We start from the raw sequence: 25,756 nt of genomic DNA on the forward strand, positions 1-25,756 counted from the left end.
GTTTTTTTTTTTGGACGGATAGGATCAGTATCAGTTCCTCTACAAAGCCATCTTAAGTTTGATCAGCACCCAAGAAGACGAGCGAGCGCTTCAGTCCTCTGACAACAACGGCACGGTCCCAGGAGGCGTCTCGAGCGCGGCCGAGAGTCTGGAATCCTTGGTGTAACCATAGTGATGAGCCGGCGCAGGAAAAAGACTCGTTTTTTTCTATCAAAGAATGCTCGTGTTTTCCCCCAGTCCATCTCTGAACTGATAGCGCTCTGCTGGATGCAGCGCTGTCATTAAATGTGTGCCTTTGTACACTCCGTGTTTTTATTAATTGTTTCTCTCTTAAACCGCCACTTTGTTCTAATGTCTGATATACTAATGTCTTTTCATAGAGTCTCGTCGTATTTATTTGCTTAAAAGCTTGTTTAAAGGGAAAACAACTTTTTTTATTTTAATAAGACTGTTTTTTTTATTAGTGTATCTTTTGTAGTAGAATTTCAGCCACTGTTTTTCATACAAATATACAAAGAAAGTGGCAAAATCAGTCATGGATAAGGGCAGGAAATAATATTCTAATGTGTAAATAATATTACAGCAGCAACGTCGATGGACCAAATTTCTATTTATGTCTAGAATTTTATATTTGAGGCAATAGTGCTTTACAAGGCAAGGCTGCGTTTTAATAATTTAGTCCCATTTGAAATGGTGTTTTAATATTTCTGATGCCTCACTGTTTTGTTACTGACGTAAGATGAAGCGTTACACACTGACACTGTTTAGCTGTACAAGAGCTTTTGTCTGTTTGTAGGATTAAAAGAAACAAGAAAGCACACAAGTAGACTGGGCTGTTCATGCCAGATAAAACTTCAGAATTCCTGTTTTTTGACAATATCTTGAAAGGAATATTTCATGTTTAATAATGTTGATTTACTTAGTCCTTTCTTTAAAAAAACTAAACAAACCTGGGTTACAGTGAGGCATTTACAATGAAAGTTAATGGAGCCAATTTTAAACATTAAAATACTTTAAATAGTTTCAATAGTATAGCCATAACAATATGAGTGTTAACATGATTTTAGTAAAAAAGAAAAAAGAAAATCACTTTCTAATCTTTTCTTTGTAAAGTTCAATCCAATATAAAACCCTAAAATGACTAAAGTTGACAAAAAAAAAAAATAACTTTACAGAACAAATGTGTAAATGTAATTTATTCCTGTAATGGCAAAAAGGAAAAGCATTTTGTCTTCACATGTCTTCACTGTCACTTTTGATCATTTTAATGCATCCTTGCGGAGTAAAAGTATTAATTTCTTTTAAAAAATCTGACCCCCAACCATTGATATATACATATAAATATTTGTGTTTTTGTGTATATATATATACACACACACAGACATTTATATAAATCTAATAATTTATACACGTATAACTTTGTGATTAATCGATTTGACAGCACTAATAAAAAAATAAAAAAAAAAATATATATATATGTGTGTGTGTATATATCACTTATGTAAATTAAAAATGAATATAAGTGCTTATATAAAACTGTAAGCTTCAAATTTCTGCGTTAATACTTCAAAATTGGCCCCTTTCACTTCCATTTTAAGTGCCTCGCTGTATTTTTTTGGTGGAAGAAAACAAGGGATGAGTCCAAATTTTGTACTGAACCCAGAATAATGCTTTCGTCTAATATTGTGCTTTTTTTGGTACCAGTTTATCTTTGAAGATCTTTAAAGTCTCCACAATATCCTGTAAGACTGTGGTCTTCATCTGCCCTCGGGACAGACTCGTGTTGATTACAGTCTCCAGACAGCAGCCGCTTGGCTCGTGTGAGCTGTTAATTCTCAACTTGCTTTTCTTGTTACTTCGGCATCCTGATTGCCAAACTCCCGAGAAGGTCAGAATAACAGTCCTTCAGTCTTCTCCATCTGGCTCAGGAGGTCAGAAAAAGAGAACAAAGGCAGGTTTCCTTAAAGACGTTCGCCAAATAGGGTTGTTTTTCAATTAACTTCTGCTTCGGCCCTCCTCCGATTCATCTTGGCTTAACCCAACGAGACCATGTTTCTGGTGACGATCGGGTCACTTCTTATTAAGCCACTGCATCTTCAGGAACCGATTATTATAAGTCCGTGGCTTAGGGGTTTGGTGACAAAGATGGCAGCTACATGGAGTTATGGAATAATCCCTTTGAAGAATTGCTTGTAATTATTCCCAAATTTTAATCCAGTCTTAAGAGCAAAAGGTTACTCATTTACACAAAAATATGGGTCAAATGGCCAGACACAGTCTTGAGCGGCTACTGGTACCTTCATTTGCATTTTTAACTTCTAATAATTACAGACCCAATTATCCTGCGCTTGGTGGCCTACTTTATAGTGACCGCACACCGTGAACAATGCAGATTGCGTTTATGGCCGCCACCGGGCAGTCGACACACGGGGATGATGAGGGGGGTGAAGGGTAACTTCCTCTCGTTTCTGTCTAATGAAGACAAACAATATTTCAGATGTCCATTTGACGAAAAACAAGGAAAATAAAACGGATGCAAGAAAACGCAAACCTTTTATTGGACAAATGCTAGTTTTAAAACAACTTTGGACATGCTATGGTTAAAATGGCGTAGAAATTATTTTTACGTCACATTACCCGAATGAAGGTTTACATTATTATCTGAACAAGAAAAAAAAAACAGATTAAAAAGAATATTTAAAAGAAATCACTACAGTGCCAATTCTCACATACAAGAAATATTATTTTGGCAACCTGATAGCAAAGCCTTTCAGAAAATGGGTAATTGAATCAGTAGTCTTCAACATGACATCATGTTAAGCATAAATATGACACTACTGCTTGTTTTGAACTTGATTGAGGCAGATGTTTAAACCCTTAAAACCCAAGGGTAGGAAAATACTGACAGTGTATAAAGTTCATTTTCAATGGCAGAAAGCGGAAACTGTGCGGTTCCGTGTCAAACGTGTCACTTAACACTTATTTTCACTTATTTTCAACCAGATTCTCAAAATCTACTTTCAGATTCAAGTCTGAAAACAAAGGTACTAACTGTAGTTAATGATTGGAACCGTTCATTGTGGAACGTGTGCGGTAATGGATGCTTCGGAAACAATCGACTGCTAGCGGTTTCATTACAGACGGGTGGCACAGAGATGAGAGAGAATGAGATGTTAGTGTGTGTGTGTGTGTGTGTGAGGTTACTCTGATACGGTGCTCTTAGTGATGCACCGGAGACCCTCGTCCTGCAGTCTCTTCAGCACCGGACTGTAGATGTTCTTCGTCATCGGCACCACGAGTCCTTTAGTCGTCAGCTCACCTGCAGTCAGACGTCACACATTCACAGTAAATCACAGCAGTAGTGTCAAGTATTTGACTAAATGTAATTATTTACTGTTATCTTTTTGGCTACTTTCTAAAAGGGTATAATAGGACCCCTTTAAGATCTTTGATACTACAAAGTCTTGATTTAGTTTTTCGGATGTACTAGAATATGCGTTCATGCTTAATTGTTCAAAAAAAAATGTAAAATATATTTTACATTATTACAGCAGAATCTCCTCAGTCTGGCTCGAACCGAAAATGTGGTGTGTGATTGGTTAGCTGGCCAATTGTTTTGTTATTGACACCGCTAAGTTCAGGAAATGTCACGCACCTTACCATAACCGCAAGCTCTACTAAGGATTGTTTCAAACCAATTCAAGCCTGATTAAGACTTAAGAATGTTAACAAACAAGAGGATCGTGCATAACGGATTTCATGCACGGACTTTGCAAGCACGGATTTCACATGGTTTTTATTTAAATAAAATGTTAATACATTTTATATATGATGTTACACACCATTTAATCATGATATTTGTGGGAATCTATGGTAATACAAACAGTAATCGATCACAAAATTATGGTTCATTTTCCTAAGGAGCTGAGAATCGTCTTACAAAAGCTACGGTAAACACTATATCAACTCTAATTTTGGCTAGCGGGGGTAGAGCTTTGCCTTTGTTAACATCGTAGAATCTACATACATTTTTTAATTGGAACAGTAAATAAAAAACACAACTACAAATAAGGCAACATACAAGTTGTGATCCACAAACAACAGATGTCCTGACAAAGTGGGAACTGCTCCGTTTCAGGAGAAGCTTTTGTGCGTTTACGTGACAACGATATGCTTAAAACGTTTTTCCTTTGATTTTTCTGCGTATTTTCAATTTTCAAATAGTTGTATCTCGACCAAATATTGTTCTATCCTAACAAACCATACATCAATGGAAAGCTTATTTATTCAGCTTTCAGATGATGTATAAATCCCAATTTCAAAGAATTGACCCATGTTTTGTGGTCCAGGGTCACATATGAGATGAGGCCGAAACCAGCATGTAAGTAGGCTTTGACCATTTCATTTTACTTAACATTATTTTATTTATCCATTATATTGAAAAGACCTTTTTGAAGGATATTGGTTTACTTAAATGCCCTTTTTGAGCACTTGAGCTTAACTAAGACTTGAGTGTTTGTAGACGTTTAAGAGGCTGTTGTGTTGACCTTGACGAGGTGTTCAGTTTTATTTTGATTTTAGAAAAAAATCATGATTGCTCTCCTCACAAATCAACGGTTTCTTGTTTTTCACTCTCATGTCTCTTAGGCGTTGAGGACTAGTGCATATTTGAAAGTTACGTTCAGTACGAGTAAAATACTTAAATACTGTTAAAATCAGACACTCTATGACTTTTACTCCAGTTATTTTGTAATTGGTGACTTACAACTTGTAATGGAGACATTTTCACTGTAAGGTAGATGTTTTATTCAAATTTTCAGGTACTCTTTACACCTCTGAATCAAAGTGACTTTATAAGAACGGCCACTGGCAATTACTGGAAATTCCATCCTGGAAATACTTAAAAAAAAAAAAAATTATGAACAGAATTCAAACTCCTTCTGAAGTAATTCGAGTGGAATGAAACTAGGGATGCATGACATATCAGTGATATAATGTTACGGCTATCTTTCCACTAAGTAAAAAGGGTATATTTAAGATAAATACTTTTTATAAAATTAGTCGATTAATCGATTTATGATTGATAGCACTAAGATTGATATATAATATTGGGCAATGTATCGGTTATCAGATTCTAAAAATAAATATTTCTATATTGGTGCAACCATAAATGAAATGCCTTTTTACTTGATGTTCAGTTAAATGAGCATATAGCAGATGAGTTTAGTAACTAGCACACACTGACCGTTGAGCACCATGTGGGCTGCGATGGCTGCAGGGTAGCCCACGGTTTTGGCCATGGCCGAGTATCCATTGGGATCCCCATAAACCACCAGACTGATGTTTTTGGTCTCCAGCTCGCCCGTTGGGTGTCTGATTCCAACATCGTTCCTCATGACGATCATATCGCGCTCGCCTTTAGCTGCGCGAGACAGAATGATACGAAAACAATGCTCATTTATGTGCAACCGAAGACATTTCTCCTCATCATGGAGCGCAAGGAATGACCTTCATAAACATATCATAAATCTTCAAAGCTCTCTGACACTCATGACATGAATGTGGAAAAGAAAGAGCAGCTGGGTCTTTACCGAAGGAGAGTTTGGCCTCCAGGTGCTTAGCAAGCGCGGCTAAGATGGTGTCAGCGTGAGGAACCGGCTCTTCACTGAGCATCCCGAGCCTGATGGGATTCAACCAGTCAGTCATCTCAATGCTGAATGACTATCATTTACATTAACAAACATACTTTATTAGAGATTTTAGACATTATAAAGACATTTATAATTTAAACATTTTATTATAGTGGCTAAAAATATGTATGCAATATTTTATGTGCCGATGCATGTGTGGTGTTAGCATTCCATTGTTATAAGGTTGCTATGGCATTGCTATGCAGTTGCTGAGGTGTTCTAAGAGGTGTTGTGAGGTTGCTATGTGGTTGCTGGGGTGCTTTAAGTGGCTTTTACTGCATTCTGTGTTAGGCAGTTGCTGGGTGGTTGCTATGGTATTGCTATGCAGTTGCTGGGATGTTTTAAGTGGCTTTGACTGCATTCTGTGTTAGGTGGTTGTTATGGCGTTGCTATGTGGTTGTTGGGATGTTTTAAGTGGCTTTTACTGCATTCTGTGTTAGGTGGTTGCTATGGAGTTGCTATGTGGTTGCTGGGGTGTTTTAATTGGCTTTTACTGCATTCTGTGTTAGGTGGTTGCTATGGAGTTGCTATGTGGTTGCTGGGGTGTTTTAATTGGCTTTTACTGCATTCTGTGTTAGGTGGTTGCTATGTGGTTGCCGGGGTGTTTTAATTGGCTTTTACTGCATTCTGTGTTAGGCGGTTGCTGGGTGGTTGCTGGGGTGTTTTAATTGGCTTTTACTGCATTCTGTGTTAGGTGGTTGTTATGGTATTGCTATGTAGTTGCTGGGATGTTTTAAGTGGCTTTTACTGCATTCTGTGTTAGGTGGTTGCTATGGAGTTGCTATGTGGTTGCTGGGGTGTTTTAATTGGCTTTTACTGCATTCTGTGTTAGGTGGTTGCTAGGTGGTTGCTATGTTGTTAACCACTGGATTAATACTTGGGGTTAATAGTTTCCCTAAATACTTAACCCTAATCATTCTGTATGATTCGAGCCCATGAATCTGGCATAGCTGGCGCTATGTTTCACTGTTTGAATGCTTTATTTAAATGAAGCTTTATTTGTTATTAAACTAACTTAATAAAATCACGCATTAATAATCAATCATATGTTTTATTAATTTGTTGATCTTTTCATTAAGCTCTAAAGCTCCCCTGATAGACAGCAGAAGGCATTGTAACGGAAGGCTGAATTCTTCTACCCACCTTCTGAGGCTCTGCATTCTGAAGTCGTCCCTGCCGATCCGCTCAAAAACAGCGTCCTCAAAGGCACTGCTGCTCAGAGTTGTGGACAAGCCAATCAGCTTACAGAGAAGCTCTTTCTGTGTACCAGACACAATGATATTAAAAGAATGACTGACAATATGTGGCTGCGTGTAGGACTACTAGTCAAATGAACGCTGTTTATGTGTTCAGGGCCTTAGTTATAAAACTCAAGTCTTGTATTTTTGTTTCCATTATGTATTAATATATATTTATTAAAGAAAATACATTTTATGAAAATAACAGGAGGAAAAAAAGTAAATAAATCCATACCCATGAGAGAGGAGAAGCCGTGTGGCCCAACAGTGGACACGGCTCAGTGTTGATGAGTCCCAGTTTCACAAAGCCACTCATGGCAGAGGAGAAGCCCTGCAGACACATACATGCATAACATGTTAGCACTGGAAAACAGTCAACAATGATCTGTACAACTGATCAGAATGAATACCTTGAAGCGCAGAGTTCCTCTGATCAACGTGTGTGCGGACTCAATCCCATACGGCTGGGCGTACTTGGTGCTGTCTCGGTTGGGAAAGCCTTCCAGGTTGAAACCGGGCATGAAGTCCATGGGCTTTGTGACATCCAGGAGAGCACCGCCAGGAGGAACACTGACAACCTGAGCAGTGAAGGATGGACAGTTTTGTGAACTAGATTTTTACATGCTTGTCTTTGGTGTTCTAAATGTTTTTTATCACATTTTTGAAAGCTTCCAGTTGATTTCTACAGAATTACAGAGGAGATTTTAAAGTGAGCCTGCATCACCTGGTTGTCTTTTAGATAGATGGCCGGACTGATGGTGTTGAGCAGGACACCGTACGGACTCCAGCTAAACTTATAACGCAGTGGGTTGTCTGAGCACTCTGGAGCAGGAAGACCACCACAAAAAGAGCTGTAAGACTCCACCTGTCAAGATTAAGAAACAGTGATTTAAATCTGGAGTAACTACAAAAACACCATGTGACTTGACCAAATGTTCACAGAGGAGACCATACTCGACCGTTAAGTGAAAATGAACATTCAAAAAGCTGTGAATGATAGCTGAGGTCTGTCAATATGTCTTCCAGACGTGGTGATGAGCGCACCAATGGTGCAACAGTATGTCACTCTATTGCAAATACCCATCAACACATCCAACTGGTAAACAAACATGAGTGCATGCATGCAATACCTACAGTGCAACCGTCTGCCTTGGCCTGGTCGATGCACTCCATGGCCAACATGTGATCAATGCCAGGGTCCAGACCCATCTCATTGACGATGGTGATGCCAGCATCTTCGGCACTTGGGAAACAACAGCCAATCATGGTGAAGCCTCATGCATATATTAATGAACTCAACCAGAGGTAGTTAAAAATCAAAGTCAAAAAAGATACTTTCAAAGGGTTTTTAATGTACCAAAATATAAAGTATCAAAATATAATTTAGTCAATAATCTTTTCAATGAATCAATTGATCCAGTTGACAAAATCTGAATGATTCACTCACAAATCTGTTTAGCTTACTGACTCTTTTACAGCACTTTTATCGACATTTTTTTTGTCGTATCTAATTTATTTAAAATACCTCTTCTATGATGAGCATGTTTTTAATTTTTAATTCATTTTGATATTTTTTTGGGGAGCATAAAGTAATTTTTTTTTGCATGATACAACTGTTCTGCTGTCATTATTAAGAAAGATCCTCATCTTTAAGTCTTTTACCATTATTTCATATATATATATATATATATATATATATTTATTATATTATAAAAAAGGCACCTTTTTTGTTTTTTTTTTTCATAAAAAAAGAAAGAAAAGAAAACAATGAAATGCAAAAATTGTCAACCAAAGATCAAACCGTGTCATCATCAGTTGACCTGCTCAACAGAATAATATTCACAGTTGTAAGGATAATAGTTTGATAAGTTGTTTGATGAGAAAGTGAGGAAATGTAGTTGCATAAGCGCTTTAAGAATCCGTACAACTGTAGCAGCAGAGGGCTATTATTCTGAAACTGAGGAACAACTGATGATGGCATGGTTTGATCTTTAGTTGACCAATCAGCGGAAAGCTAATATTCAAGCTGTATAATCATTTTCTACCACTGAACGTAGAGAAAATTTAAAATAAATAAAAATAAACAAGCTGAATACTTTTTTTTAAATCAACATTTCCTAATTTTTCGACTTTCAATTTTAAAACAGAAACGAATGACTACACAGATAAAGAACAATGACAGAATAAATTCATTTTCTAAGAAACAGGAAGTTCCCTACCTCTTCTGAAGCTCCTTCATGTCGGGGCTCAAGTAACTGGCGGTCACCATGTTCACCTTCATTTTAATGCAGTGCTTGGCTACTTGTGGATGAAATGAGTATGGCAGCATGCTAGACACCAAAAACACCAAATAAATGTGAATTGTTGGCCTTTTAAAGTGTACATTAAAAGTAGAATTTCTCATGTCATTAATAAAGTGAATGAAGTTTCTGGTTATGCCTGATGACGATGTCGTGGTCTTTGATCAGAGACTCGAGGTGTCCTTCCTGGCTGGTGATGTCCAGCATCACGGGGATGGTGTTGGGGTACTTGGCTGCCATGTCCTCAGCCTGATGCAACAGATTTGAAGCTGCAATGCGAAGATCACAGGAGATTTAAGGACTGCGACAGTAATTTCTACACTGCAGTTAAACAGCATTCCAGATGGATTTTGCGACGGGAACATACCCACTGTGACCTGAGTGCCAGCGTCCCTGGTGAGATACTCGATAACTGGCCCAGACACATAGCCTGCGCCCAGCAACAGCACCCGCTTCATCCCTCCCTTCTTTAGGATTTGCTCCGATTCCCTGTTTGCCAGATGGTACAGCCATTACTACACACACACACACACACACACACACACACACACACACACACCTTCTCACTGGCCAAGCAATCTGTGAAATCACAAAACATATCTTGCTGGATAGTGATGTTAAACCGATTGAAAGGGATGCAAAACCCACAAAAGGACACAGACGATTTTGTAGGATTGTCCAGGAGATGAAATCAAGAACATTTAAAACACACCAAAGGTTCATTTTTCATTTTATCACAAGAATATCCCACCACAAACACATACAAATCATCAAATGGTACTTCAGGAGCAGGGAGAGCGTATTAAAAACAAACAAAAAACAGAGGAAAACGCACATATCTACTGTACTACTAGATCGGCCAGTTCTCCAGTCGGAATATAATCAAAGCAAATCAACGTTTTGCTCCGCGAGTCCCCTGGGAAACACATGTGATCCAAGCACCCCGTCGCTCAGCCTAATTGGATCTGATGCGGCACATGAGCAAATATGTAACACTTAACCCCCCACCACCTGCATGCCTTTCTCAAAATACCATTAAACTAGACATTCATAACCGCTAAATATGTGTTTTAGATCTCGGTTTTACAACTATTTAGTGCTACTTTTACAAAGATCATATAATGAGGTGCATTAGTTCATAATAAAACATTTCAAATAGGAAGGTTTGTCATGGCCTAACAGTTATTCGTACCACAGTTAAAGTGTGTTAAGGAGCATTAACCACTAAAAAAATAAAAAGTTGGTCAAAACTACATATTTTCAAAATCTGCGTTGCTTAAACGTCTCGAGAACTAATTAGTCTGCGTACTGTAATTAGCTGAAATACAGACTTCCCAAATAACTAGGTTTAGAACAGATCAGTGATTTCAAGATGTCTTTTTAAACCTGACATTGCAGCCAGAGGCATAAGATGTTTAAAAAAAGCGCAATGGGAAAATACGTAGTTTATGCACTGTTTATATTTATTTTTATAATAATACTAAAATGCAATAACATTTACAACGAAAAATAAATAATTATAAATACTTTTTATAACACTAAAATGTTATAACTTTAAAAAAATAATAGCATTTAAAAAATAATAATTCTAAATGTTATTTTTATGATAAAATTTAAAAAACAATATATTAAAAATAATAAATGATTATAAATCTATTTTTACAACACAAAAATGTAATAACATTTAAAAATATATATTTAAATCTATACATTTTTTAAATGCATAAATTATATTCTTTTTTAACACTAAATATTTTAGTACTTATAACATTTAAAAAAATAATCCATTTAAAACAAAAACAATAATAAGCAATAATTTCTATATTGCATGAAGTATCTTAGATTTTAACACAGTACAATCAGATATTCTTAGATACGAGGCAAAGGCTCTCTTAGGTTTCAGGACAAGAACTAAATCAAAACAAGTCAAACGGTGGGTCTTTAAAGCTTTTCATTGATTAAATGGAGGTCAATGATGGCTTGTGGGCGGCTTCATTAAGTATACACCACACTGGATACAGACTAGCTAATTCAGTCTAACGTTTTGTCGCCTGGTTCTTCACCCTTGAATGAGACAGAAGTGGCATAAAAGAGCTCTATCAGAGTGTTTCGAGAAAGACATGTTGACTGCGGGAGGCACAGGAAGCTTTCATGATGCCTTGAAAAGGGATTGTGTTATTCCATTTAATGAAAAGGATTCAAAAACTAGATATAGCCTAATCAATTAACTAGCATGAAAAGATATTTGGCTCGTGAAAAGTGAAGCTTACCTTGGAGAATAATTGAACTTAAGAAACTTAAAAAGAACTGATGCATTGATTTCTTTTTCTGGCATGCGAAATATTCCAAGAACAATAGTGAGTGGGAGAGACTGTGGCTGCGGTGAGAGAATAAGATCATGTACCCGTGAGAGAACGTGACGTGTACTCTAGCCAAGCAAGGTGCTATACCAGTGCAGAGCGAGGCACAGGAGCCCAACCCTGTGTCTGGACAAAACAAACACGGTCAGCAACTCGTCTTCTGTACGTGTGGGAAATTACTGAGGTTTAATGTTTCAAAGTCCTGTTTCAGTGGGTTTTGTACTATAAAAAGCAGTCTCAGATATTATAGAAACATTTACATGATCATCCAAAAGCACCAACATGTGTCACTTTCACAAAAGTGTTTGGTAACACTATTTTAAGGTGACCGTAGTTACACGTTACTACATGTACTTACTATAGTAATAACAGTAAATTATGCATAACTACAAGCAACTAACTATAGTAATACATGTGGTTATTTAATATTACTCAGTACTTATTTGAGTAAGTGCAATGTAACTACGTCACTTTAAAAGAAAGTGTAACCAAGTGTTTTTCTAAACTATAATAGTGTACAACATTTCTTTTATTGCAATAAAATGTCTGCAAATGTACACTGGTGGGCAAAAGTTGGAAATGAAGCTTTTTTTAATGTTTTTGATAGAAGGCTCACCTAGGCTGAATTTATTTGATCAAAAATACAGCAAAAAAAAGGTAATATTGTAAAATATTACATTTTAAAATAACTGCTACATTTTAAAATAGAAAAAGCTGAATTTTCAGTATCATTACTCCAGTCTTCAGTGATCCTTCAGAAATCATTCTAAAATGCTGATTTATTGTTCAATTATTATAAATTATTATTGATGCACAATTATCAATAATGGTTCTTTTAACAATGCTGAAAACAGTATTTTTGTGGAAACTGATTTTTTTTCAGGATTTTTTCAGCACAACTGTTTTCAACATTGATGATAATAATAATAATAATATTAATGTTTCTTGAGCAGCAAATCATATTAGAATGATTTCTGAAGGATCATGTGACTGAAATAAATACATTACATTTTAAAATATATAAAGAGAGAAAACAGCTATTTTAAATTGTACAAATATTTCACAATATTACCGTTTTACTGTATTTTCGTTCAAATAAAAGCAGCTTTGGTGAGCATAAGAGACTTATTTCAAAAACATTACAAAATCTTAATTGACCACCAATGAAGTTTTTGTAATTCCAAAAGTGTCCTCCTTCCAACTCAACACTAACATGTCTACAGTGTGTAGTTTTAGACATTTTCTATGGGAATAGGGTTGTATATCAGCCCTAGGGGTTAATGTGCGTTTCTCCTCTCTTTTGCATTTAAAAGTCTACATTCAGGCGTAACTGAAAGCATTCTCCTCTATATTGATAAAAGAGCATTTCAAGGCTACAGGCTGTTGAGATCTGGATTACGGCAATGTTTTTACCTGTCTTTCAACCTTTGGAGAAATCTTCTGAATGAGACCACCATCCTCAGCGTGTAAGCACATTATCCAAAGCAATGTATCAGTACCGTACTTCTGAATCTTATCAGACACATTACATCCACTGTCCAATTGGACAAAGCAGACTAAAACACTTTCAGAGCTACAGTAATACCACAAGACATATTGAATTCACTTCAAGGAAAGAAAAAGAGTTCCTTACTTCCTTTCTCGAAGTTTCTGAATGTATTCAAACTTAGGCGTCAACTTCCCGTTGGACGTAATTACAGCCTAGAATGAGAAAAACAATGCATATAATACTACTAGCAAACAGACTAAAGAATCTAACAAGGGTGATGCATTTGGATGTGTATCATGGTATATTTTGAAGTACTTTGAAAATACCATAGCACATGAATACAGCAATCATTTAGTACCGAGGTTATACACCATTCATAAATGAATTCAGAATACTTCACATTCACACTCAGTTAAATTTTGAATTTGAATTGAGTTTGAATTGGTAATTAAATGCATTTCTCTGACTTATTTTCTTGAGGTCTCTGAATTAGTATTCAATACTTTACTCAGATTAATACTTTTATTCAGAAAGGATGCAGTAAGTTCATAATAACCGTTTTCAACATTGATATTAATGTTTCTTGAGCAGGAAATCATCATATTAGAATGATTTCTGAAGGATCATGTGACACTGAAGACTGGAGTAATGATGCTGAAAATTCAGCTTTACATCACAGGAATAAATTACATTTTAAAATATATTCAAATAGAAGACAGTTATTTTAAACTGCAATAATATTTCACAATATTACTGTTTTTACCAAGTTTCTCATAAAATAAATGCAGCCTTGGTAAGCATAACAGAGTTATTTTCAGAAACATTAAATATATCTCACAGACCGCAAACCTTTGAACGATAGTGTATGTGTGGAAAAAACTTTTTTTTCAATTCTGCTATGAACTTAAAATCTCCATACTGATCTAAGATGCGCCCTTTACCTCGAATTCATCAGAAATTTGTATTTCAGATTTCCCAGCTTTAGTTCCATACTGAAAATCAATGGATGTATGGATGGACTCCAGCTGAAATGCTGCCCGTTTAGCTCCGATTCAAGTTTTTCCACACGTTTTTGAGTCTGCCTTCTGCGCACGAACACAACTCAGACGAAGCATTGCTCCACGGTTCAAAAGCAATTTAGAGGGGGGGAAAAAAAGGAAAAGCTGTAAAAACACCCTCTTAATACACTTACATCTCTGACTAGTGGAGAGAAATCCTCTTCCTCTAGCGGTCTGGTGGCGTCTGATGGGAGCTGTGGGGCAAAGGCTACCATCACAAATCTGATCAAATATTCACATTATATCTTCAACAAAAATGCTAAAGTCTCTCAATCAGAACCAGACCGGCAAATGTTCAAAGCAATCCTCTCCAGAGCAAAGCTGTTGGGTACTTACTCACCACCCTGTGTCATATCTTACCATCTCCCAGACGTAGGGGAACAGCCGGTCACCAAAATACTCAGTCGCCTCAATAGGCAGCTGGGCGGGAAGATTATCGATGGAGCACATGAGAATGCCGTTACCTTCCACGCTGCACAGAGACACGCGCAAATCAGAGGAGGTTCAAAAAGTAGATTTGATAATGAGCATGTGATGCCAGAGTGTTGCCATGCTTTCGATGTCAGTGCATATCCAGGTGTTGATTGAGGCATTGGTGGTTGATAAATGGCCCACATCCAAATCTCTATGGCTACGTTCACACTGCGAGCATTAATGCTCAATTCCGATTTATTGCTCTGATCGGATTTTTTTGTACAGCTGTTAACGTTGTTTTAAATGTGGCGATATCAGATTCTAGTGCGAACAGGACTGATCCACATGAACAAAAGAACAATGAACAGACGTCACGCAGCACGCTGTCATACGGAAGTAAACACGGAGCACATTTGTGCGCAGGCAATATAAAAAGCAAAGGCGAGGATGCAAAAAAAAAAAGAGCAGAGTTTTGAAACATTTATGATACGAGCCCTCATATTTTGCTTGTTTATAGTGCTGTCACTGTAATACTTATGAGCTCTGACACATCACGGTCCTTCACTGACTACCTTGACAACTTCGGGTATATAAAATCTTTGAAGTGATTCCCATGAGCACAGAATTGTGACGAAAACATCTGACCTGTCTCGGATTTAGGACCACATATGAAAGTGGCCCAAATCGCAGTTGAAACCACATAGATCAGATTCCATGTGGTTTGTGCGGTTCACACTGTCATGAGAAAAACAGATCTGAGACACATATGAGCAAAAATTGGATTTGGGTCACATTTGCCTGCAGTCTGAACGTAGCCTATGTTGGGGCGCATTTCCCAAACAAAGACATATATATTTAAATGGGATCAAACCTACAGAATGTACTGAATGGTAGCTTGCTTACTCTGCCCAAGAGCAAGATCTACGCAAGTCCACATGTCATTTTAACAAGAAACTATGCTTCGAACCACAGCTCGAGGGCTGTAGTTCCGACCACACAAGTTATCGATGCTGTTTGCGAATGTTAGTTGGAACTATGGTTTTGGGAAACGCCAAATCATTCAACTATGTTGGTAACAACGGAGCTTGCGACCATAGTTGGCTAACAATGCTTTCGGGAAACACATCCCTGGTTTGTTGTATTTAAACTTATCGCCATATCAACTTCTCAGGCTTTTACATGGCAGATACGAATTCAACATTCAACAATATATAATATAAGGCAGAAGCTATTTACACTAAATTAAAACCATATGTTCTTTGCACCAAGTGTAATTGTTGTTAGATGCTATTTATACTTAATAGTGGCAGGTACTACTAGTAGTGTTTTGTAGTATAGTATAAAACGGGTCAGTTGCGTCAAAAGTGAACGCTAAATTTACTAAACAGGGAAAATTACAGCGAGAGTGCAATTCCACAAAATCACCATTGGGAGTGGAAAGTTCTGCGCTTGATCGTCTGACTACCCGCAAATTAATGAACACAGACACAGCCGGATCATTTCTATAATGACCAACGCAATCTACCAAGAGCAGGGCAAATTAGCCCTTTTTGGTTTTCTGGGTCCATCTTACAAAATAATTCCTTAAGCTTGCCCTTAAAAAATTGTTGCTTCGGACAAATTTGGTCACCCAAATCTCTATTCTCTATTCTCATTCTAGTCTCTGGATATGACTCAGGTCTGTCCTTCATTGAAAGTCTATGGGACTTTTTGCTTGATTTGGTGTACTCAAAAAAAAAAAAAAAAAAGTTGAATATTCACACCTGTCATGGTCAATATGCTGGTTGGCATCATACATGCAGAAGGGTTTCTCAATAGTGGTACACTCTGTCATGAACTCAATGGAGCCGCCCGTGTCCGCAGAGATGTCGCAAATGGCCATTAACCTGAAATTCACAGATGATCAGATGTGTCTGCTTCTTCAGAAGGGTCAAACCAATGGATTTTATGATACTTTATGGTGATTTTTTGTCATTTTGGAGACCGACAATAATATTAGCGGCTCACTTGTGGGGAAGTGCAGGGCAGCCGTGATCAGGTGACGATGATGCAGGTATAACGGGTCTGATCAGCCGCTGGGCGTCCAGTCGCCGCAGGAGTCTGGGTGTGTGAGGGTCCCAGTATATGCCGTTTATTAGACAGGTTGTGTAAGGGGCCACCTGCGCAAACAAGACTTTTCTAATGCATTTCAGTCACATTTACTTTTCAAACACTGCTGCCAATAAAGGTGTGGTCACATTAGCGAAATTTCAGCTAAATTTAGTGAGCAAAAATGTCTATTTTCTATTGTCAATAGTGTAGTGTTGTATGTAAGTTACTCAATATGGCGAATCAGTGTGACCACTTTGCAAAATATGCAGAGAACTCTTTCTCCCTCACACAAAATTCCCAATAGTGTGTATTCCTATTAAAATTACTGTATTACACCCACGAAAATTCGCTGAACGATGGTAAATGTGATCGCACCTTAAGACTAAGGTGAACCAATCGGCTGCCTGGTACATTTCTTGTGTGTACTCACGGTCTTCCTGAAGTGCGATGTGTAAAGCTCAGGATGGTATTCATACTCCAGGGGGTCGTAGAGTCCATCGCTCTTCCTCATCAGGTGGTGATGTCTGCTGATCACTGTGGCGTACACTTTAGACATGTCTGCAAAGAGGATTAGCATGAGACAATTTGCAAACACAGCAAAGTGCCAATTACTGCAAACACCTCACATGAAAATACAATTCCTTTTATATGTAACTGAAAATTACTAGGAAACAGTAGATATACCTCCACTTTCAGAGACTTCTTTCAATTCATGAGGTTCCACGTACTCACAGGGTAGCTCGTTGAAAATGTCTTGGGCGCCCTAGAAAGGAAGCATCTTCATTTTTATAACAGTAACACATTTTTGCCTTCCACTGCACTGCTTTTCCACTGTTTTTCTATGTAAACATGGGTTAGATGGCTGTGCTGAAGTATTTTTTTTAAGCCATTTAAAGACATTTTAAGACAAAATACTTTTTTTCATTCTATCCTGCATAGATCATGTTTTTGAGAGCAAAAACACACCCTTTCACAAAGACTTGATTTTGTTTTTGGGGTCTACTAGAATAGGCTTTTATGCTTGAATATTCTAAAAACACATTATTTTATACATATTTTACATTGTTGCAGCACCTCTCTTCCCAGTCTGTCAGTAACGCTCTGTTTAGTTTGCGTCTCTATGAAGCCTCTCCTTCTGAAAAGCAAAATGTGCTCTGATTGGTCGGCTGGACCAGTGTGTTGTGATTGGTTAACTGCTTCAAGTGTGTTTTGGAAATGTCACACCCCTTACCATAACTGCAAGTTTCAACACATGACTAATGGAACTCAACCAGGCCTCGGCCGAAAACTCGGGACTACAATCGAGGCGTTTCAGGGAGTTCAGAAACAATGCGCACTGATATAGAGAATAGCTCCCTTGGCCTTTGGAGTGACTTTGTGCTTTGTAACTTTGCAGCCTTTTTAATGCCTAAACAGCAATATTACACACTAAAGAAAGTTGAAAATGTATGGGATAAAATTCCCGCCAAATATATAGCGGTCGCGTATAAAAAAATAATAAGCGTGAATCAAAAATTTAAAAACACATGTAAAAATATATTGCACAAACTGAAAAAAATAATGCAAAATGATCAGAATAGCAAACAACGTGGTCACGGATCAAAATATAATAAGCGTGAATAAAGAAATAACAAGCATGAATAAAAACTTTAAACACATTAAAAGTTATTTTGCACAAAACTTAAACTTATGGTCATGCTTTGTTAAAAAGTATGGTTTTATTACTGTGTACTTTGTGCTTTCTTGCATTTTCTGCCCATATTTTACTCTTTTGTACGCTTGTGATGTTTTTCTCTTCGCTCTTCTTTCTATGTTCTGCGCTTGCTCTTCCAAATGTTGCAGTTCGAGTTTCATGTAAATTAGGGCGGGCTTAAGCGTCACCATTGGTCCACTAGTTCTAGATTGACAGATACTCCTCTAGCCAATCAATCGAAGAGGGGAGTTGACGTCACACCAATGCGACTCGTGGCTACTGATGCTTACTTGTTATACAGGGGAAGACGACCATCAACAGGACACCTTTAAACTGCATGTGTGCCTGCAACTCAAACTGTTGCCGGTATACGTATACCTGGCAATATGGTATAGTTAAATTCGTCATCCTAACAACGACCTGTTACAGTTATGCCTGTCTGATGATCCATCATTCACCTCTAATGCACTTGACCTGGCACCGCGAGCGTCGATCTTCTCCGAGCAGCCACCACCTCCTGGCCGTTTTACTTTCATATTTAATCAATAACAAGGATGTGTAATGTCGGTCCTGGGTGCAGAGTTTAGCTCCTTCAACCCTAATCAAACACACCTGAACCAGCTAATCATCGTCTTTAGGATATTTAAGACAGGTGAGGCTTTTAATCGGAGTTGACGCTAAACTCTGCTGGACAGCGGCACTCTAGAAACAACGTTACCTATCGCTGATGGAGATGTTGCTGTATTCAAATTTTAAGCTATATTTAAAACATTAATTCTAAAGTAATATGCAATTATGTAGCTATGTATGTAAACACAGTAAGTTTGTAATAAATCACTGTATTAAATTCAACTGGTTTCTCTATATCTTCTCTGTAACACAATCATTTTCAATAATCTTGTCAAATTTGGCGAGGTTAATAAAAAAAAGGTAGGCAATGCGTCGACAGGTCAAAGTCCTAAAGTCTTCAGACAATGGCGGTTTTTAACTTCGTTTTTGCAACGAATTGTAGTGTTTCATAATTGCAGGATGTTTCGCTTACAAGCAGCCTTAACATATTGACATCATGAGCCAAGTAATATTGTTTAACACCAATTACCAGTGTGCACATTAACATTCTCATGTATCTAAAAAAAAAATGAATTTAATTATTTATGTCCAGAGATCAGATAGCTTTACTGCTTGAAAGTCTTTGTAAAGTTAAATTGAACTGCCGTCTTCCCTTGTAAGTGTAGCACTCCTGAAAAGGAGTATAATGGTTAAAGAAAAATGAAATAAAAGAGAGTGCAGCAGTGCTTCTTTGTTGTTATATTTACTCAGAATGAAGTGCATCACGGGCGCGCACCACCCACTGAAGTGTGCGGTGACGTAATCACGCTGGTATGCCAAGCGAAAATAATTAATTTAATAAATGCACATATCAAAGCACAAATAAGAAATTTAACAGTATATAATAGTATTAGAAAAATAACATTTTAGTATATTATAATGGAATTGAAGAAATTGTACAAACATAAACAGCTTGTACCACGAGTCGCATTAGTGTGACGTCAACTCCCCTCTTCGATTGATTGGCTAGAGGAGTATCTGTCAATCTAGAACTAGTGGACCAATGGTGACGCTTAAGCCCGCCCTAATTTACATGAAACTCGAACTGCAACATTTGGAAGAGCAAGCGCAGAACATAGAAAGAAGAGCGAAGAGAAAAACATCACAAGCGTACAAAAGAGTAAAATATGAGCAGAAAATGCAAGAAAGCACAAAGTACACAGTAATAAAACCATACTTTTTAACAAAGCATGACCATAAGTTTAAGTTTTGTGCAAAATAACTTTTAATGTGTTTAAAGTTTTTATTCATGCTTGTTATTTCTTTATTCACGCTTATTATATTTTGATCCGTGACCACGTTGTTTGCTATTCTGATCATTTTGCATTATTTTTTTCAGTTTGTGCAATATATTTTTACATGTGTTTTTAAATTTTTGATTCACGCTTATTATTTTTTTATACACGACCGCTATATATTTGGCGGGAATTTGATCCCATAAAAATGTAAACAACATTATAGGTCGTCTTTAATAATATTTACCTTAGACACATTGCCGGTGCCAGTGAACACAAATGTGAGAGGACCAATGGACCTGGGCATCAGACCTAAGGATATTTCATACCCACAATCCCTCACTGCCTGGATGGCCTGGCTGACGTTTCTGTAGTTGTGTGCCATACCAATGTGCTGTCAAGTGATGAATATTAAAACATATCATATATCCAAAAATTTTAGTTTTAAACGATGAAACTGAACTAAATAGGCTACTAAATAATCAAGTACCACATATAACAGTGTATGTGCCAAGCCAAGCATAGACATTAAAATAGAAGTGCAATTCAAAAACGAATACCATTAATGGGGTGTGATGTCCAAGGGCAAGAAAACGCAGACCCAGGCCGTGTAAAATATTAATCATTCCTGTAAAAAAACAGACATCATGTTAGGAAGAGACAACATACAGCAGGGAAACCCTTTAAAGATTTACACCACTATTCAAAAGTTTGTGTTTGCTAAGATTTTTATTTGTTTTTTAAATCACTTTTAATGCTCAGCAAGGCTGCTTTTGTTTGATCAAAAATGCAGTAAAACAGTAATATTGTGAAATATGAATACAAATTATTCAAATTATTTTTCCAATATATTTTAAAATGTAATTTATTCCTTCCTGTGATGCAAAGCTGAATTTTCAACATCATTACTCCAGTCTTCAGTGTCACATGATCCTTCAGAAATCATTCTAATATGATGATTTGCTGCTCAAGAAACAATTATTATCATTATCAATGTTGAAAACAGCTGTGCTTATTAATATTTTTGAGGAAACTGTGATCCTTTGATGAATATTAAGTTCAAAAGAACAGCATTTACTGAAATGGAAATCTTTTGTAACACTGACTTTACTGTTACTTTTGAACAATTTAATACATTTTTTGCTAAATAAAAGTAATAATTTCTTTAAAAAACACTCCAAACTTTTGAACAGTAGTGTGGTTCACCCAAAAATAAAAATATATAGCTGTCCTTGATCTCCATCCACTTTCATTGGAAAATAGCAGCTTGGACATTCTGCTAAATGTCTCATTTAGTGTTTCTTAAGTGAAGGTCATTGAGGTGAGTTTGGAACAAAATAAATGTGAGTAAATGATCTCAGAACTAAAGGTTTTGGGTGAACTATCCCTTTAACTCAGGTGACTTAGGTTGTACATCATGTTGGGAGTCAAAAAGTCTCATACCAGCAACTCCAGCCCACTGTCCAAACGCTACAATTCTGAAACCATTGGCGTCCACCATTTTTTCATAATCAATGAGCCGAACTTCCTAAAAAGGAAGGGGTATATGATGACATGAGTATCTTGTGAAATCTGCTTCTCCTGAATAAACATTTCCAAATACGTATGACGCCTGAGAGAGTATTGCAGTTGGCTTTCAGTGTAAACACTGTCCTTGACCATTTTCATTCTACAAAGAGACTTTCACCTTTTTAAGGAGGTCGTCTAGGAGCCCCATGTTTGCCTCTTGTGCTTTAATTGTGTGAGAGAAGAAGGCATAGGTCTTCCGGGGGTACACCTTTTCCTCCGCGGGTCTTTTCACACCGATGATGAGAGACGCCTCTGAGATGTCCTCCTGGATAACAGCTCCTGCTTTTTCATAGTACTGAGAACAGAAACAGTCTTGATTTTACTCAATGGGATAAGAATCTCATTCATTTAAATATCATAAATATCAAGTGGGAAAGGAAACATTAAGGGCCCTTAAAAGTGAGGGGAACAAAAACAGAAATTTATCATAGTAGAATGGGGATAGTTGCAACATCCTTGTCTTTATTTATTACATTTCAATTTACTATTTTTTATTTATAATTTGTGGCACTGACAATTAAAAATAAAATATGATTTATATATTCACAACTACAATGAAGAGCTAAAATATAAATGAAAAATATATATATACAGATTATCTCTATATATACACACTACTGTTCAAACGTTTTTGGGTCAGTACAATTTTTTATTATTTTTGAAAGATCTTTTTAATGCTCACCAAGGATGTGTTTATTTATTATCAGAAACAGTAAAAACAGTAATACTGTGAAAAATTATTAGAATTGAAAATATCTGTTTCCATTTGAATCTATTTTAAAATGTAATTTATTCCTGTGATGCAAAGCTGTATTTTCAGCATCATTACTCCAGTCTTCAGTGTCACATGATCCTTCAGAAACCATTCTAATATGTTGATTTGCTGCTCAACAGGGCCAGGCCAGTGGTTCAAACTTTTCCTTGCCCTGCCAATATTTTCCCTATTAAAATGTAAAAAATAAATAGATAAATAAATAAATAAAAGTTGTTGTTGTTTTGACCCATGCAACATTCTATTCTAATAAATCAGCCACCACAATTTTAGATACCAGAGAAATTTCACAATTCTCCAATTTCTATACCACAGCAAAAACTACTAGCCTAACTAACATAAAGTTCAAACTTTACTGAAGACAAGTGAGTCTTCACTTATAAAATAAGAACAAATAAACAAATTAAAAGCAACAGCTCAAATACAACAGAACGAATAGACACAAATAACAGAAAAAAATAAAGTGTTTTAACAGTCTAGCAGTATTCAGGTTCAGAAATTGATGAATCTAACGTAAAATAACACTGCATATTCACTGTATGATTAAATATAGATTAATCATTGTTATATCTAAAAAAGTCATTCAGTCAGGAAAGAGCACTGAGTGATTTTCTCTATCTTTTGTTGTTTGATTATGAGCAGGTTTATTAGGCTGCTGTCACTTTAATACTGAATGCACGGATCCAATATACTGTTACACGTGTTCAGTTAAGATATAACCGACAATGTTTATTCGCCAAGACAGGCATTTGACATACTTTTGTTGTGTGTATTTGTTCGTTCAAGCCCAAGAAGGCACAAAATAATGACAAAAATGATAATATGCACTACAAAAATGACCTGTGAAAGAAATGCCAGTCATCGACTCACCCTGTCATGGATGGCCCGTCTGTTGGAGGGTTGCACGAGCACCTTGTGTCCAGCCGCTGTCATCTCCCTGACGTGTCGTGGTGCCAGGGGCGCACGTCTCTCCCACACGTTGACATCCTCGCGCCGGATGGCTATGACGCTCTTAGGATTCTTCTGGTGATGATGGAGATGCTGAGACCTCCGCTGACAGCACACACAGACCCTAAACCCCCTGCCCTGGCTCCTCACGAGACGCAGCATGACTGGACCAGTTTCCAAAACACACAAGTTATCAACTACTATACACATCTGAAAGAAAATCACACTTGAGACATGTTGAGAGTAACAGAAGTGCAAACATAGAAACACAGTCTATGGTTTGCAAAGGAGAGGATTGCATTTGAACCAAGCTCAAGTCAAGTTTTATTTTTATATCACTTTTCATGTTTAAATGATGTTCAAACTGAAAATAAATACATAAATTAATTAATGAAACTTAATATCTGCAAATTGTAAGTCTTGAATGAAACGGATAGGATTATTTTAAATACGGAATATTTTAATAGTACAATAATAGTGGCAATGACAGCTGTTTTATTCATGAGGACTAAACTTAAAACTTAGGAATACCACAATAAATGTCCTAAATAATATATATATATATATATATATATATATATATATATATATATATATATATATATATATATATATATGTATGTAGGTATGTATGTATGTATGTATGTATGTATGTATGTATGTATGTGTATATTCATTTTTTTTTTGTTTATCACAAAACCAGCAAAAACTAATGCACAATTTCTGTACATTCTGGAAATGTGTTGTCAAGTATAACTTAGGCTATATGTTAGTTATCCTTTAACTTAATTTCAAAGAGTAGCATATCATATGATCACATGAAACCAGTAAACTGACCTGAAATGTAGGTTTGCAGACTTTTACACACTATAAAAGCTCTTTAAATGTGAATCTGCTTTTGGAAGACTTCTATTTTCAGATATATGCAACATAAATACATTTAAAATGTGTTATTCTATGAAAAATACTGTATAACTGTATAATATATACTGTATAATATAACTTTCCGTTAAGATGGTCTTTTTGTTATTTAGTTTGAAACCAATATAGATTAACTGCTGTTAGAATAACACCAAACATTTAGGCAAACGGAAATTTGCCTCAAAACCTTCAGAGTTCTTGAGAAACAGCCCTTGGTTGACATCCTGCAGTTTATAAGCAACAAGTGTTTCACTGCAGCGCGAGTTTCGGCACACGTCATCACCTACCTGTACTCTTCACGCGGTTTGCCTGGACCTAACGTTACACAGTGGTGCCGGCTGAATAATCACATTAACGTGAAGTGCAATGCACAGGAGGTTTATATATAAATTGTCGCTTCGGCTCTTATGAGTGACTGTGTCGCGTAAACGTGAATGGCAGAAGAACAACGCCACGGGATTGACCTGTTTGCTGTTCGGGCAAATAACGTGGAGCTAACTAGCCTTATCCATGCGGTTTAGGTTACAGCGCAAATATTTGTTTCTCTGCCTGGAATGCAGCGAAGTAATCTGAGCCCTGGATTAGTTCCCACCAATCCCGACTCAGAACGAGGATCGGCCTCCTCGCGTGCCCTTGACGTCGCGTCGCAGCTTTATGACTGAGCAGAGTGAGGACACAGGCCCCTCCCCTTTTCGCGCGCGCTCTCTTCCGCGCGCTTCAGCAGAGAGCGATGACGAGGTAAAAATGGGTTATTTCGGTTTCATTTTCTTTCAAGTTTAGAAAAAATATCCTGCGGTGTTATTATTTAAACAACAACAGGCTATTAATGTTAACTACTTTTAAAGTGTATAATAAATAAAATATATTTCAAGAATTCTTTCTGGAAAAACACCGTTCACACCAGACTAAAATTGTTTTAACTGGTCTCCCAATGGTCTAGCTTGCTGGTTTTATTGGGTAAAACATATTGCCGACCGGAAACCAGCTTGGCAAAGACCAGCAAATCAGCTAGTTTAAGCGGGGATTTTTTTTCAGCCGTTTTCTGTCGGCTGTAACCACAACCTTTGGTCTATAACTATAACACGAAATGTATATATAAACGTTTATATATGAAAGGAAATATTTAGGACAGAACAGAGCAATCATAATGCATTATACAAATAAATGCAAGAAAATAAAAAAAAGCAAATAAAAATGCATTTTAAAGTCAACGAGAGTTTTCCTTAAACTGTCTTACACAGTAGCCTATAATAGAAAACACCTATAATAATAATAATAATAAGTATTATATGAAATAATCTATCTTACAAAACCTGGAATTAAATTTAGAATTCATATTGAATTAAATGTAAATGTGCTCCGTTTAATT

The 25,756-nt window shown here is 36.7% G+C and overlaps 2 protein-coding genes across 3 annotated transcripts in view; one reads left to right on the forward strand and one right to left on the reverse strand.

Moving 5' to 3' along the window:
• ptprz1a (protein tyrosine phosphatase receptor type Z1a) overlaps positions 1-875 on the forward strand; it is a 56,672-nt gene extending 55,797 nt beyond the window's left edge. For both annotated transcript variants that reach the window (XM_081355708.1, XM_081355707.1), the window contains one exon: positions 23-875. In XM_081355708.1, coding sequence (XP_081211834.1) covers positions 23-166 — 144 coding nt within the window. In that variant the 3' untranslated portion in view covers positions 167-875. The remainder of the gene's footprint in view (positions 1-22) is intronic.
• A 1,660-nt stretch (positions 876-2,535) lies between these two features.
• aass (aminoadipate-semialdehyde synthase) lies at positions 2,536-25,016 on the reverse strand. The gene is made up of 24 exons (XM_081355827.1): positions 24,675-25,016; positions 23,389-23,630; positions 21,865-22,041; positions 21,621-21,705; positions 20,738-20,805; positions 20,425-20,571; positions 17,325-17,403; positions 17,071-17,198; positions 16,557-16,708; positions 16,313-16,435; positions 14,496-14,607; positions 14,270-14,329; positions 13,222-13,289; positions 9,596-9,717; positions 9,368-9,497; positions 9,148-9,258; positions 8,063-8,171; positions 7,653-7,793; positions 7,339-7,506; positions 7,164-7,259; positions 6,834-6,949; positions 5,592-5,680; positions 5,246-5,422; positions 2,536-3,319 (listed from the first exon to the last, which is right to left on the reverse strand). Exons 2-24 carry the CDS (start codon positions 23,626-23,628, stop codon positions 3,201-3,203), a joined length of 2,817 nt encoding a protein of 938 aa, XP_081211953.1. The 5' UTR covers positions 23,629-23,630; positions 24,675-25,016; the 3' UTR covers positions 2,536-3,200.
• Positions 25,017-25,756: the final 740 nt, after the last annotated feature.

The sequence above is a fragment of the Scardinius erythrophthalmus genome (genome assembly GCF_964197995.2).
Source record: "Scardinius erythrophthalmus genome assembly, chromosome: 24".
Lineage (NCBI taxonomy): Eukaryota > Metazoa > Chordata > Actinopteri > Cypriniformes > Leuciscidae > Scardinius > Scardinius erythrophthalmus.

What these genes read in the sequence shown, in the direction of transcription:
- aass (XM_081355827.1), bottom strand. Translation starts at nt 23,628, where the DNA reads ATGCTGCGTCTCGTGAGGAGCCAGGGCAGGGGGTTTAGGGTCTGTGTG. An exon ending in TAGACGACCTCCTTAAAAAG is followed by an intron (nt 21,706 to 21,864) that starts GTGAAAGTCTCT and finishes CTTCCTTTTTAG; the next exon opens with GAAGTTCGGCTCATTGATTA. An exon ending in GAGGAACTCTGCGCTTCAAG is followed by an intron (nt 7,260 to 7,338) that starts GTATTCATTCTG and finishes ATGTGTCTGCAG; the next exon opens with GGCTTCTCCTCTGCCATGAG.